The sequence below is a fragment of the Rhineura floridana genome, chromosome 19 (genome assembly GCF_030035675.1).
Source record: "Rhineura floridana isolate rRhiFlo1 chromosome 19, rRhiFlo1.hap2, whole genome shotgun sequence".
Taxonomy (NCBI): domain Eukaryota; kingdom Metazoa; phylum Chordata; class Lepidosauria; order Squamata; family Rhineuridae; genus Rhineura; species Rhineura floridana.
Genome location: NC_084498.1, coordinates 22366189 through 22382467, shown reverse-complemented (window position 1 = coordinate 22382467; position 16279 = coordinate 22366189). Strand labels below are relative to the sequence as shown.

Genomic DNA, 16279 nt, shown 5'->3' with positions numbered 1-16279 from the left:
TCTTGGGAGAGCTTGCCCACAGCCCTCCATAACAGTTGCCTCCCCCCCCCAACAAATTACCCTTGAAAGGAAGGGAACTGGAAGCAGGGGTGGGCTGCTGCAAACTGGAGGTTGCATAGTGGTCTGACAAGCTCAAAAGCAGCCTTCAGCAACCTGGTCTCCTCTTGAGCTTTTGGACTACAACTCCCATCAGCTTCAGCACAGCTGGATCCAGGGAGGGTCCAAGCTCTTCGGGAGCCAGCCCCTTTGCGTGGTCCCAGTTAGCCATAATTTGGTTATACCATGACGTGCGAACGAGTCCAACGTCTCGTGATGATGCAAGGTCACTCCTGCTCTCATCTCGCCCCTTTGTGTTTCACCACAAGAATGCAGTTACTCAAACAGGTTGATGATGAGCAGCTTGTTTAAAAAAAAAAATCACCAAAAGAAAACTGAGCGGCAAACCCACACAACTTTCAGTAATTCAATAATTTATTCATCTAAAAAAGTGTGTAAAAGTATATAGCTCTCATCCACAAGGTATATATGAATGACATTTAAAATGGAGGTCATTATTATTGTTGTTTCTTCTTTTTTATCAAAGTCTTTTTATTTTTAGTGTACTGTACCAGCGATATACTGTAAGATTTAAAATGAACTTCACATAGTTCTTTTTTATGTTTTGTTGTTTCAAATTGTTGGCTATATATAAAAGAGGCTCACTGCAAAATGCTCAAGGAAAAAGAAAATCAGAACTCCCCCAAGAAATGTACAGCTTTTACATTTAAAAAAAGGTTCTGAAATATACATACAAGCATGCTGGACATTCCCCTGCAACAATCCCCCCCACTTCGCTCAAACTGTTATAATTCTGATTTCTGCATGATTTCCAAAATTAGAAATAAAAAAAAATAAAATAACTTCTTCAACTCTGTAGGAAATCCAGGGCTTGTACATTTCAGATTAATTCAGTAAAAAACTCACAAGTAAAATAATGCATATTTTAAAGGGAAATATTATACAGATTTTCACACTGAAGTACATAAGATTTTTTTCTTTTTAAAATCTATTGCCATTCATTTATTTTGCACAAAAATGTATAAATATGTTACCAGCTTCTCTTAACTTAAAAAAATTAAATAAAAACATCACCAGATGAAAACTACTCCTTACTACCCCCCTTCCCCTTATTTGTGGAGTGGGGGTATTTTAATTTTTGCATTAGAACTGGATCCCTGGGGAAGAAAAAAACCCCCTTGATACAAACAGCCTATTCTTAAAAAAAGTAAATCCAACTATAATTCGAAGTTCAGGTGAATTTTGGGAACAAATAATCCCAGAATGGTAAAAGATAACTTTACATAGTTTTCCTCACCAAGTTAATTTTTTTTGTATACAAGTTTACAATCTTCATATTTTAATGCTCTTCAAAAGGCCTTGATAATTTTCCTTTCTGATTAAGAAAAAATAGTAATGCAGTATTTTTTTAAATCAATTTTACACTGTATACATTAGATACAAATGGTTTTGATATATCTGATTTTTTTTCCCCCCTCCTGTACATTGCAAAGGTTCCCTCTCTCCCCGCCCCCTGGTGGGTGGGCCTGGAGCAAAGAGAATAAAAGTGATCCATTTACAGGGTCTCCCTCTGACCGATCCTCCCCCATCGTGCATGGGATTATTTCTTTATTTTAACAATAAATTTGCTTTTAAACGTTACATCATCATTTCAAGAAAAATATTTCTTTTAAACTCATAGAAATTTTAATTAATTATTATGTGTGTGTTTGTTTTTTTTAACCAGAACAAGACAGACTTTTGGAAGAACTTCAAACATGGTAGTTCTCTCTTAGGATGGGCCAAGCTGGCCAACTCTCAACAAGACTCGATTCTTCTTTTTTACAGCAGCCCAGCCTGCCACACAGTGCAATGAGAAAACATTAGAAATGGGAGGTTAACCATATAGACTTTTCAAATCCTAGAATTGAGTAAAAAAAATAATGATTCGCTTTAAACCTTTTTTCCTTTTTTTTTTTTAAATGGCAAGCATTTTAACTAAACCAAGTAATTTTTCCACCTCGGTGGTTTTCATATTCAAGTACTAATTTAATGATATTAACTTTTAAAAATTATTTCTTTGAAATAATATTTCTTCCTATAGACAGAAATACACCAGATTCGAAACTTATAGAGTGTAAACAAATTAGATGCTTGTGTGTGTATATGTATAGATATATACATGTATCACACAAACACACACACACAGAGATATGCAGACTAATCTCTCCCCGTTTTACAGGTGACTTGAGCTTCAGGAATAAATTTCCAAATACGTCAAACTCCCCTCTAAATCAATACTTCTCCCTTCAATTTGCCTCGATGCTAGAGTGTTTTATTGTCTCCCACTGGTCTCTGTTATCTTGCATTGTGTTATTGTGCATTAGACTTTATTTGAACCTCGCTAGAGTTCCTTAACCCAAAATGTCCACCAAAATAAAAATAAAAATAGTGACTCCTAAAGTTCTTCCTCACTTACTATTCCTATCTTGGTATTTGGATTTTTCTTGGTTTTTACCCCATTTCTCGGTCAGAAGAGCACGAGGTATGTCGATAAATACTTCTCGGCAGAATGGAGCTGGATCACCTATTGTACCTGGTCCTCTATAATTTAATAGCCCCTATTAATAAATTAAAAGGAAACAAACAAACAAACTTAAAAAGAGTATCTCCAAGACCATTCATATCTACATGGACAGGTAACAAATGCATGCATTCATCCCAATCCACTCCGGCGGGAATTCCAGGTAGATGGAAAATCCCACTGTTTATAAACTACTAGCATTGGTTCTTCTTTGCAGTCAAGTCCATCTTATGGTTTTCAAGGAACAACATTAAAAGTTTTGGGCCACCCAAACCGGTCACTTACAACGTTTTGCTTGAAAAGGATGACACTCGTCTCTTCAGCAAAGAGACCTGTGCACAATAAAACAAAAACACGAACAGAAAGACACTGTCTTTTGTGGTCCATTGTTCCGCAACGTCCGGCCACCAAATTAACACTGCCTTGAGGCTGTAATACATCCACTGTCTGATATACTTGGCAGAAGTGCTGACATGCTCCACCAGGTACGCTCCACAAACACTGGAGAAACCTCCTATGATTCCTGGAGGGGGGGAAAGCACTGCTTGGACCCTCTGAGGCTGGGCCTGTAGGAGGAAGAGGAGCTCTGACTCTTACAGGCCCTGGCACATTTCTCAGGTTGAAGGGGAAGATCAGCCAGGTGCTCCCGAGCCATTAAAGGATGTTCATGATGGCATTGTATAGCTGCGTGAGCACCACAAAGTGGACAGGAAGGCAGGAACTGCGGTCCTGGGTTGCAGGGTTGCACGTGAGCCATGACAGTGCATTGTACTGCTCCAAAACAAACCTACAAGTGAGGAGAGAAAAATAAAGGCACCAATGGTCAGGACAAGGGGTTCCTTCTGTTCCACAATCTGCACTTTCCCTAGACTTTTGTTTTGGAAGAAATGCTCAAATAGATGTCTCTCATCCCCTACTGTCCAATGTTTTGAGATCAGTTTCTTGCGCTACCTTTGAAAGACAAAGCGGGTTTATTGGGAGGCCCAGCCCTGCCTGAAGATGCACAGCTTGGCAATACGCCAGCCAAAGTGCACTTTTCTTTCTCCGAGAGAAGTCTGTGTACAGCAAAACTCTGGGAGGAGCTTGCAAGTACCTTCCTTAGCCCCAAAATAATATATTAGACACTAGCATTAAAAATAATCTTATCACCAAGGCTCAAGGAAGTCTTGATAAGTAGTAAGGATTATCGCTATCATTCCATAATAACCAAGAAAAAGCCTACTAGGGATGGAAGAAAAGTTGCAGGCTGTCCCTATCAAGGCTGTCTTAGCATGACAGGTACAATCCTTACCACTCTGCAGCTCACCTTCCTGGCAGCTAGGCAGGAAATCCCTGCAACAGGGGAGGCTGGTCCACTGGGGGCAAATAGGGCATTGCCCCACTAACCTCAGTCTGCCCTTGGCTACCCTCCACCTGCCTGGCTTCTTACTTACAGCCAATCTAAAGGTGGCCCTGCCTGTCAGCTTCCTCCTTCGTTAGGATGGGGCAAAATTAGCTCTGCCTGCCATTGTCTCTGGGTCCGCCTGTCACTGGTTTTGCTTCCACCTACCGTTGGATCTCCCTGCCTTCCACCTCACAAGTCCCAATGGGCACCAGCCACCACTGCCCTGCAGCAACGTGCAGCTGTGGCTTTTCCAGAGGCACAAAGAGCAGGGTCTTTCTTTTATGCTTTGCACATAGCCCACCCACAAAGGTCTGCAAGGTGAGCCAATAAACCTCTTTCAAATCCAGTAGAGTTTCAAGTGCAAAAGGCTGGTCAAAGACCAACACTTATTTCCCAGGGCTCAAAGTGTGTGTGTGTCAGTAGCAGCAGGGGATGGGGAGATGGAAAAGCAAATGCAAAAACGTGGAGGACAGTTACCTCAGAACATCAGATGTGGTTTTAGAGTCCAAGGGGTGGGGAACCCTCTGAGAGTTCCGGGCAGGGAGAAGCTCATCCGATTGCGCAACAGAGATGTGATGATGCAATGATGCCTTTTGTGGGGGGGAAAGACAGGTGTCATCGCATGGAATAGCAGTTTCCTTCCGAGTTGAGGATCATCACATGACCACAGGTAAAGAGCTACCCTGAGGTGACCCAAGGGCTTGGCTAGCTGGGGTTACAATCAACAGAGAGATTTTCTCACCCAACCCCCCCTTTTTTACAGCGTTCTAAAAACGAGCCTGAATGATGTCAATGAAAAGTACACCCCTAAACACCTTTCTTCCAGCATGGTGGGGAAAACTGGACCACTGAAGGCCAAGGAATTTCGTCAGCTAGGGACTAAAAACGCTCCTTGCTGCTTATGGGCAGGGTGAAGGTATAGGGCCCCTGCAAATATCAATGGTGATAAATGCAAGGAAGTTGCTGTAAGATGCCCCATCAACCTTCAAGCCAAGATCCCCACTGTATGAGCACTCGCTGTAGTTTTGCCCACCAAGAGTGGATTTTGCCGACTGAAGCCTGTCACTACAACCATGCCCGGCAACCCACGTATGTTTTATGAGCTGCTTGATTTGTGACTGATCTAGGAACGGGCACTGCGTGTCCTCTCCCCACTTGAGCAGCTTGTAGGAGGGATACTTGAAAGCTCTGATTCCTGCTTTAACTTACCAACATCAGGCTGTCTCATGAAGAGCATGTGTGAAACTTGCCTGGGGGTGGGATGACAGGGGAGGGAAGGGGGCTGGGAACATTTGAGTTTTCTAGCATTCTAGAGCTGTTTCCCATTCTAGAGCAACTGAGTCATGGGTAGGGTTGTGCTCCATATTCAGCTCAGCCCCGAGCTGAATTGGACCTCTTTGGAGACATTAAGGCCTCAGCCGAATCAGGTTTAGACAGCCACAGATCACCACGGGTCAGGTTGGATGACCCAGAGCAATCTGTAGCTGGCAGAGGATGGGAAGAACAGGCAGGCAGAGCAGGAAAACGTCATGAAAAGGCCAAGACCGATCTCGGATCTCGGGCTGAGTCTTCTGGAAGAAAGTAGGCCTAGCTTATTTCAGCCAGCCACCTCCACCCCACGCCCAGCAGGATCGACGCCTCGGCATCGATCCCTTTCCTAAAGGGAAGTCACTAGCCGAGCATCACCAGTGCAGAATCGCTCCCCACTAATCTGCAAAGGAGTCAATTATGCATGGTGCTCTGCATACGGCTTTCTTAAACCTGCAGGAAAGCCCCCTCTGTTGATCAGCTGTTCAGTGGGGCAATTCTGCAGGGTGCTGCAATGCCTTCCCCCAAAACAATGCATCTGCTGAGGCACTGATGGAGGGTGGAGAGTGGGTAGGCATCGCCACACCCTGCAGAATTGATCCCTGGTCTTAGTTGTGGGGAGAAGACACAAGGTCTCTTCTCCCCACTCCTCCTTCCTGCTACATGTTTAACTAGGGTTTTAAAACTGAAATTAAACAGTAGCCCTGCCCCCAAACTTTTTCAGGAGCAACTCCGAGGTGGGGCAAGGGGTGGTCACAAGGCCAACCCAGGGAGGGCTGGCCTAATGACCCCCCAGACCAGAGAAACAGGGGAAAGGGGGCTCTGCACAGCCCTAGTCACAGGCTCTACAAGTGAACCCAAAATAATTATTGGTTGTAATCCTTAACTGGAATGATAACTCTGACAACTTTTTGTTTGGTTGTCATATTAGAATGCTGTGTATAGTCTTATATTTTAGCACCTGGGAGCCGCTTTCTGGTGGCTGGCAGCAGGGAAGACCCACGCTCCAAACTCCACGTGACAATAAATTGATGGGTCACCATACCAAATAAACTTGGACTTGTGGGTCACCATACCAGAAAGGTTGGAAGCCCCTGGTTCTAGAGAGCTTGGACCACAGAGAGACATTTTAATCCGTTCTTAGCCACAAAACCTGGGCCAAGTCCCAGACAGAGACTCCTTCTCAGCACTGACTCTTAAAATTCTTTTTATGGGGCGGTGCCAGATATCGTAAGACTATTTCTCAAGTGGAGAGGTCCAGCCAAATTAGGAACATAGGAAGCTGCCTTTTACTGAGTCAGCCCATTGGTCCATCTAGTCCACTATTACTTACACGGACTGGCAGTGGCTCTCCAGGGTTTCAGGCAGGAGTCTCTCCCATCCCTTCCTGGAGATGCCTTTGGGGATTTAACCTGGGGCCTTCTGCAGCCAAGGCAGATGTTCTACCATGGACCAATGGCCTTTCCCCAAAAGCCTTCCCTTATCTGCTTGGGGAACCAAGTGCTCATGGGTGTGGCACGGACTGCAACACATCACTCCCCTGAATCCACTTCTCTAGAGCAAAACACGCATGCAAGATGCTTACAAATGAGAGACTAGGAACTGCTCCCCCCCGCCGCCCAAATCTACTGCTGATAGTATAAACAAACAAAAGGAGATCACGATGAAGAAAAAGCTGTACTTTCCATTTCCTGCTAGGGACAAAGGTGCTCAACAAACCTTCAGAAAGAGGGGACACTGATTTTGGGCCTGCGGGCAGGATGACCAGAACCACTGAGGAAGGTTCTCTGCCTTGGCAGTAGAGACAAAGTACCCCAAGGCAAGAGGTTGCTGCTTCAGTTCTTCAGGCGCTTCCCGGGAGAGGAGACGTTCTCCTTGGCTCTGGAGGAAAAAAAAATTGAGAAGAGGAAATGCCAAGTTAGGCATCCAAGCCACATGGAAATGACACTGAGGGAGGTGTTTAGTTTCAGTTGGGAGCCCCTTACTGGAGGCTTATTAAAGAAGCTGGCAAATCTGATGGCCAATCCTGGCCTCCCCTCAAATCTTGCAAACCATATTAACAGACATTCCTGAAATCACTGGGTTTCTTTCTTTGCCGGCTGAACATGGCAATTTCTGACTATTTTAGTGATCTTGCATTCTTTTTCTTTTTAATGAGCTACGCAAACATATATTCACACATCTGTTCATAAACTAATAGAGAGGGTGCAATTTTGGTAATCGGGGAGGGGACTATATTAGTGGGAAGGGGATGCTTCTCTTTATCAACTATTTTACAGATCATGAGCCCATTTTTTTTTTTAAAAAACCATTCCTTTAAAAAGAAAGAAAGAAAAAATGCAAAAAAGCAACAAACAAAAAGACTGGTAAAACACTTTATTGTTTTTGCCGCAACAAACAAGCTACCCCACCAGAAATTGTATTAATAACAATAAAAAGAGCTGTTTTCCTTTGGAGTAATATTGACTAAAACAGGCACTAGACAACTTGACATCTCTTATAGCAGTTGGCTATAATGATTGTCATGTTCTTGGTAACCCCACTAAACACCAAGTGACAAAAAAGCAAAACACAGACCATCTCTCAGCAAGAGAGAGAGAAAGAGAAAGAGAGAGAGGGAGAGAGAATTGCCTTTAAAGCTGGTCAGGCTCCAAATTCTGTAACTGAACAAGATTTCTTAGAATTTATTTTTTATCATAAAATACAAGTACTCATCCTGTCCCTCCCCTAAAAAAATCTCACAATAAATGTGCATTACAGTAACTGTCAAAGATTTGAGAGAGAATTTCATCCTTTCAAAATCTAAAAAGGTTCCACTTACTGATCGCCCTGCTAAAACTGAAATTCCTTTATTCAACAAGTCTGGCCAGTTCATGTACCCATATTTCCTCAAAGCTTCCCCCCCAAAAAAATAATTCAATAGCAAGGAAGCAACACTCGCTTGCAAACTGCAGCAATTAATTACAAGGTCCACGGAGCAAAAGGGTGCCCTCCCCTGACCTAGGGGGGAAATGATCACACACTCTGCTTTCGTATGAACAAAAATTACACCTCAATTACCAGGCTCGTGTTAATGGTTAAGCTAGTTGCTCCAAAAGGCATTTACCTACAAGTGGCCTCATCAGGTTACCAAACTCCCTGATCGCTCATCTCATTATAGCAGAAACTGAAACTGTGCAGAACTGTCACACAAAGTTGAGAACAATCTTCAAAAAAATCACTCAGACTTGGTAGAAATGATTACTTGATGGCTTCAGCGGTCGGATACAGAACAAAGATTTATGCTAAACAAGGCTGCACTTTTAAGCAGGGGTGGGGAACCTTTTTAGACAGAGGGACACATTCCCTTCTGGGCAAATCTCCAGGGCTGAATGCCAGTGGTGGGTGGGGCCAGAGGCAGAAGTGGGTGGAGCAATGAATGCAAATTTTACCTCCGTACCATAGACTAGTTTTACCAACACTTAAGACAACTCTCTATATACAGGGCAGCATTATCAGAGTTCAAGGGCATATTCCAGCCAGGCAAAAACACTAAAAAAAGGTGTGAAGTAGAGGTGGTGAGGGATATGGCCTGGGGAGAGTGGGTGTGGCTGAGGAGTTGTAGCTTGGGAGTCCCAAGGGCCAGATAGAGAGGCCTGGAGGGCCACATTTGAACCCCAACCCTGAAGGTCCCCACCCCTGCTTTAAGAACCAAAAAAGGTCCCTGTGGAGAGATATGCATGTTGCAATATATTTAGGTTCATCTGAATATTAGCCCTGCTGGGTCAGGCCAATGGCCCATCTAGTCCAGCATCTCAGAGTGGCCAACCGGATGCCCTAAAGGGAAGACCGCAAGCAGGATCTGAGCCCAAAAGCACTCTCCTCTCCTGTGGCTTCCTGCAACTGGTATTCAAGAAGCATTCCTACCTCTGACGATACTGGAGATGTCAATGTCCCTCACAGGGGAATGAATGAATGAATGAATGAATGAATGAATAAATATGATGTCAAGGGCCTTCCGTTTCCATCATTCACCTAGCAGGACTCTGGGAGGTTTGTATTTCCTACTCAAAAAGGGAATTCACACATTAGCTACCTTTAGTGGTCAGTATGCACCACTTCAGTATCTGCCAGGAATTGGTTGAGAAGCAGAAAGCAGAGAGTAGGAATAAACAGACAGTTCTCCCAATGGAGGGCTGTAGAAAGTGGAGTCCCTCAAGGATCGGTATTGGGACCTGTACTTTTCAACTTGTTCATTAATGACCTAGAATTAGGAGTGAGCAGTGAAGTGGCCAAGTTTGCTGACGACACTAAATTGTTCAGGGTTGTTAAAACAAAAAGGGATTGCGAAGAGCTCCAAAAAGACCTCTCCAAACTGAGTGAATGGGCGGAAAAATGGCAAATGCAATTCAATATAAACAAGTGTAAAATTATGCATATTGGAGCAAAAAATCTTAATTTCACATATACGCTCATGGGGTCTGAACTGGCGGTGACCGACCAGGAGAGAGACCTCGGGGTTGTAGTGGACAGCACGATGAAAATGTCGACCCAGTGTGCGGCAGCTGTGAAAAAGGCAAATTCCATGCTAGCGATAATTAGGAAAGGTATTGAAAATAAAACAGCCAATATCATAATGCCATTGTATAAATCTATGGTGCGGCCGCATTTGGAATACTGTGTACAGTTCTGGTCGTCTCACCTCAAAAAGGATATTATAGAGTTGGAAAAGGTTCAGAAGAGGGCAACCAGAATGATCAAGGGGATGGAGCGACTCCCTTACGAGGAAAGGTTGCAGCATTTGGGGCTTTTTAGTTTAGAGAAAAGGCGGGTCAGAGGAGACATGATAGAAGTGTATAAAATTATGCATGGGATTGAGAAAGTGGATAGAGAAAAGTTCTTCCTCTCTCATAATACTAGAACTCGTGGACATTCAAAGAAGCTGAATGTTGGAAGATTCAGGACAGACAAAATGAAGTACTTCTTTACTCAGCGCATAGTTAAACTATGGAATTTGCTCCCACAAGATGCAGTAATGGCCACCAGCTTGGATGGCTTTAAAAGAAGATTAGACAAATTCATGGAGGACAGGGCTATCAGTGGCTACTAGCCGTGATGGCTGTGCTCTGCCACCCTAGTCAGAGGCATCATGCTTCTGAAAACCAGTTGCTGGAAGCCTCAGGAGGGGAGAGTGTTCTTGCACTCGGGTCCTGCTTGCGGGCTTCCCCCAGGCACCTGGTTGGACACTGTGAGAACAGGATGCTGGACTAGATGGGCCACTGGCCTGATCCAGCAGGCTCTTCTTATGTTCTTATGCCAGTGGAGTAAACCCATAACCTCTAGGACAGCGGTTCCCAACCTTTATGAGTATGTGACCCCCTTCGTAAGCTCAAAAATATTTGTGACACCCGCCCCCCACTAACTGTAATTTTAGTCTCTGTTAACTGAAAAAATGGTGTGTGGCAAAACCACATTTCCAAATATCCCTTTCCATAAAAAGCTCCCTGCAGATTTTGCTTTCTTTTCGTAATACAAAGGTCCAATCAAATTGGTATCCCCCCCCCCCAAGTCTGAAGATGTACAGTCCTGTCTTCCAACCAGGGCTGTGGAGTCGGAGTCGTGGAGTCGGAAGCAATTTTGGGCGGAGGCGGTAGAAATGTACAGACTCCGACTTCAAAATAAATTTTGATTGACAATTTTTTTAAAATATAAATTCAAAATGTCAAAGAAACTTCCCAGGAAGTCAGCTGTAGTTGAGCATTTCACCATAACTCAAGATGGAAAACATTTTGTGTGTCAGTGTATGACACAGGACCCAAATGATGACAAATGCTGTGATGCCAAGATCAGCGCATATTCAGGCAGCGATAAAAATGCTCCTATGAGAGCTTCCAATTTAAAAAGACATTTACAGCCCTTTCCAGGGCTGTGGAGTTGAAAGCAATTTTGGGTGGAGTCGGACAGTAGAAAAACAGAGGAGTCGGAGTCGAAGGTTTGGCGTACCGACTCCACAGCCCTGCTTCCAGCACCAATATGTTTTAGTGTTGGACTAAGATCCAGGTTCAAATCCCCACTCAGCCATGAAGCCCACTGGGTGACCTTGGGCCAGACGCAGTCTCTCAGCCTGACCTATCTCACAGGGTTGGTGTAAGGATAAAATGGAAAGGGGAGGAACCATGTGCACCACCTTGAGCAACTTGGAGGAAAAGTGGGATATAAGTGCAATGAATTAAATAAATACATTTCAGGTGCAGTATGTGGACCCCATCCTCAGTCAACCTGCTGAGCTTTTTCTTTTTTTTAAATCATCATCAAGAAGCAGCAATGTGGGGATGCTAGACTATGAAGACAAAAGGGTGGACAGATTGAGGATGGGGGTTAGTGCTTTTAAACCTTGGGATGGTCATCAGAACTGATGACTTGGTTAGCGTGCACTTGGGGAATGAGAGTGGAGCAGAAGACAGATCAGTGCATGCACAGACACAAACACACCTGCCCCTCCTGCAAGCATCAGCAGGCGTGCATGCATTTGGGCATGTGGCAGGGGGAAGCCCTTAAATGCCACAGCATCGTGGAGAGAGAGGTTGGGAGGGCAGAGTGTAGGTGCAACAAGGGGGGGATGCTGGTACACACACTTAGCCTCAGAGATGGGGGGCAAGCAAGCCCTCGCTGCTCCTTGGCTCCGTCTGGGCTGAAGGTGAGAATAATTTTTGAAAGGAGGTGGCAGCGAAGCAGGAGCCAAAAAAAGCAGGCAGGCAGGCTGGCTCCAGGAAGGAAGAGGGAAAGCAGCCTTTCCTTGCGGCCTTGCTTCTTTTTGCTTCATGAAAAAAAGCCCTCTCCTCTCATTCTGAGTAAGGGTGGTGGCGGCGGCGGCGGCAGTGCAAGGAGACAGGAGCTGGCGATAGAAATCCCCTCTTCTTCCTGGTAGCTCCACCCTCAGCCTCCTTTGACATCTGCCAATTGTTTTATAGGCAGACACCTGCGCTTGGCGTGCCTGAAAGATGCTCTGCCACTGCAGGTAGAGTCCTGCCCTCTTATTTAGAGCAAGGGGAGGTGTAGTGGGGAGCAGCCAGTGTCCAGGAAATTAAGACTTGTTAAAAATAACAATAAATAATTTATTTCTTTACTGGCCCCCTCTGGATTTCTTTGCAGGCCCCCTGGGGGCCATAGCCCCCAGGTTGGGAATCGCTGCTCTAGGATTTAAGAATAAAGTCACTTTACTTTGAGGAGAAGAAAAGAGATGAGTGCCTTAGTGCAGTTGCGAAGCTCACAGATGTGCTGTTAATCAGGAAAGCTGTATCAGAAGCTTCCTGTTGACTTTATCATCCCCATTTCCCTCCACTTATTGAGACACAAGAGGAAGCAAAATGTCCTCTTCCAAAGAGAAAATCCTTTACAATTCCTGCCACTGCTGCATGTTAAGAATGCACAGCCTGGAGGTTCCAGGAGCGCTCCAACCAAAGGATGATAGACATACGTAATAACCCCCATGAAGTGTCTCGCACCAGAAAGATTGCAAGTGGGGGAGCCTTGCTGAACACTTCAACATCATGCTAAGCTTTCCAAAGTTGGAATTTTCCTTTTTGAAATTAACAAAATTAATTTACATTTTAAATAAGCTTTGATGCTGGAGCGAGCTTCTTAAAAGCCACTTTAAGTAAAACTAACTGCTGAACTACAAAGCACCCTGGGCTAAGAAAACAAAATCTGCATAAAATCCCAGCACCTGGAGAGCTTGCGTTCCAATGTGTGGTTTCATCATTAGTTAGTGGGGAGGTGGAAACAACCTCTCCTCTTATAGAAACGTTCCTGTGGAAACTTAAATCTAGCCCATTTCTAACACGAAGTCCTTGAATATGGTTCCTTGCTGCCAAGGGCACCTCAGCATGGTTTGGAAAAAGAACCAACTGTGTTCAATTATCATGATTGCTTCTTGCTTCTAGGAACACTGTGATGTGCACAAAATTTTCCCAAAGGGAAACTAGAGCCACATTCACACCAGACATTTATTCCACTGTTATTCCACTTTCAACAGCCTGGCTTCCCCAAAGAATCGTGGGAAGAGTAGTTTGTGAAGAGTGCTGAGAACTGTTAGGAAACCCCAGAGCTGTAATTTCCCCTGGGAAGAGGGATTGATTGTTAAACCACTCTGGGAATTGTTGCTCTATGAGGGGGAACAGGAGTCTCCTAACAACTCTCAGGACCCTTCACAAACTACACTTCCCAGGATTCTTTGGGGGAAGCCATGGCTGTTTACAGTAGAGTATGTATGGTGTGTATGTGGCCTAGTTCCTCTAAAACGGGTGGGAACCTCAGGAGCAGAGAATCTCAGATTGTAGCCCTCTAGGCCTCGCTACATGGCCCTTACCCAGGCCAAGCTGCTCTCTCTAGCCTCACCATTCACCAGCTGTGCTCCATACCCCCCTTGAGCGCTTTTTTTCTGGCTGGAATGCATTTCTGAATAGCAACAACACTTCTTGCTTCCCTAGATGGAGGCTAGAGGGGGTTGAGTATAGAAACCTTTAACTTTTACATGGCTGGAATGCAGCCGACTGTACCAAGGGAAGAGTCACTTCCACTGATCTGCCCACCGATCTTCGGCCCACCTCACCACTAGCATGTGGCACCCAGAAAGTTCCCTATGAGACGATGCGGCCCTCAGTCTGAAAAAGGTTCCCCACTGCTGTTCTAAAGTAAACTCTTTGTGACTGAATTTAGTCGGGGCGGGTGGCGGAACAAAATAAAAATAAAAGGCTTGGGAACAATAGCCCAAAGCCATAACCATTTTGGAGTACAACTGCATAAGGACATAGTTTTAAGATTCTCTGAATATAAAAGCAATTAAGGAACTTTCTAAATAAAATAAAGGCACTTACCCGGCTATGTTGGAAGGATGGTCCTATTCCAATCCCAGAAGGAGAGCCAGGGGAAGGGACGGGAGAGGAATTTGGAGATGAGTGGAGATTCCCAGTCATTAGAATTCCAATGTCGTTATCCATGTCGTCCGGGAACGGAAGGACAAACATGTCATCTCAAAGAGGAAGGAAGAGCAAAGAAGAGATCAGTCATGTTGCCTTGCAGAATGCCTTGAAAACACAGCATTTCCACAGGAGGACAGTAACGGTGGACGGTGACTTCCACCTTAAGAGAGATATCTTATCCATCAGCATAGTAACCAGGATGCAGCTCTGAATCAGAAACCTGCTACTCATTGGCTGAAAGCTAGCTTGCAACTTTTAAAGTCAAGGGACCAGGGCTGTGAACTCTCCTTATCCCCACCCCGTAACTATATTCTTCAGAGCAGCTTTATCAATGGCACATGCTCCCAATATAGGATAGCAGACTTTCTCTCACCCAGATATGCTAAATTGAAAAAAAAAATGGAAATGGCCTGCCTTCAAGTTGATACCGACTTATGGCGACCCTACGAACAGGATTTTCATGGTAAGTGGTATTCAGAGGTGGTTGACCATTGCCTTCCTCTGAGGCTGAGAGGCAGTGACTGGGCCAAGGTCACCCAGCGAGCTTCATGGCTTTGTAGTGATTCAAACCCTGCTCTCCCAGGTCATAGTCCAACACTCTAACCACTACATCTATATCCTGCTTTTCTTCCACAGAGCTCAAGACTGCATGCATAATGTCGCCTCATTTTATCCTTGTAACAACCCTGTGAAGTAGATGAGGCTGAGAGAGTGACTGACCCACCATCATTGTTTCCATTTTACCCTTTGGAGTTATAAATGAAAACTAATGAAATCTAGGAGAAAAGGGAACAGGGAGATGGATAGATATGCTGTACACCGCCCTGGGAGCTTATTGCTATAGGGCGGTCTAAAAATGTAATAAAATAAATAAATAAATAAATATGCTTCTATGCAAAGAAGCTATCTGGTGTGGATCAAAGCAGACTCAAGCCTATCCCTAAAGAACTTACTGAAAGTAAATTAGAATCTAATTTGCGGCTGGCTTCTAACAGGGAAAGGGATTAGACAACATTTGCAAGTAGCCAATTTATTCCAAGAGTAAGTGTTGCAAAGCTGTAGCATCTGCACACCAAACTCACTCTGTTCAAATTCATTGGATCGATTATCTGAAGAGAATCCAATTTCCAAATCAAACTGCCTAGAAACTGAGGAAATATGCTCAACAGGCCTTTCCAACATATGGCTTCTGTAGATCTCAAGAGCCAATTCATCAGAGTTCAGTAATACTCTTCCTTCTCCCCTCAACGTGCTTTAGGGATCGCCTGTTTCCCTTGTTTCAGACATCGCTAGAGTCAGGGAACGTGAAAGAAATTATGTTGGAGTTGGGCTGCAGTCAATCCTTTTCAATTCCATAATTATGTCTATGCAGAAATAAGTCCTACTGAATTCAATGGGGCTTACTCCAAGGTAAGTGTGGTTAGGATTACAGCCTAATTTATTTTTAAGTGAATTCCTTCCAAAACCTATCAGTTCTGAAAGGAAACTAAGTTTGCACTTCCCCTTTAAGTTTGTTTCAGTTCCGCCCCATTAAAAAAATATAAAAAGCAAATATCTTATGATGCTTGATCTATCAGATACAACTAAGTGCAGGAGTGAGAGTTAGTGAACTCTATAACGCTATGTCTGGTTATGAGCATGCCTAATGACGCACTAGCTTTTCATGCAATTTCCTATGTTGCCTCACATGACTTCATGCATCACACACGTAAATTCATGTGGTACCTGGAAGTGACTGCTGAAACTGAAGTCAGCAGCAGTAAACTTTTGTTTAGAAACAACTGCGAAATGTTTTTGAATACAGATCTCTTTGTGGAAGTTTAACAAAGTTCTAGCACAAAGCATGCTTGATGTTGATTTGCAACAGAGCGTTAAGAGGCAGAGGCCTTTTGGGTACTGTCTTCCTTCGCACCTTTTCTGAAGCCCTCCCTCCTCCTCTTCCAAAGACAGCAGCCACAAGTAATTTACCCAGAACCATTGCCATGCTCGCAATAGCCTTCAAGGCAC

The 16279-nt window shown here is 44.3% G+C and overlaps 1 protein-coding gene across 1 annotated transcript in view; it reads right to left on the bottom strand.

Annotated features, from left to right (window-relative positions):
- Positions 1 to 453: 453 nt before the first annotated feature.
- The window catches only part of MED13L (mediator complex subunit 13L), a 195155-nt gene continuing 179329 nt past the window's right edge, over positions 454 to 16279 (bottom strand). Inside the window, exons 28-31 of the mRNA XM_061602384.1 lie at positions 14168 to 14322; positions 7032 to 7193; positions 4482 to 4594; positions 454 to 3407 (exon numbers count right to left, since the gene is read on the bottom strand). Coding sequence (XP_061458368.1) covers positions 3275 to 3407; positions 4482 to 4594; positions 7032 to 7193; positions 14168 to 14322 — 563 coding nt within the window. The 3' untranslated portion in view covers positions 454 to 3274. The remainder of the gene's footprint in view (positions 3408 to 4481; positions 4595 to 7031; positions 7194 to 14167; positions 14323 to 16279) is intronic.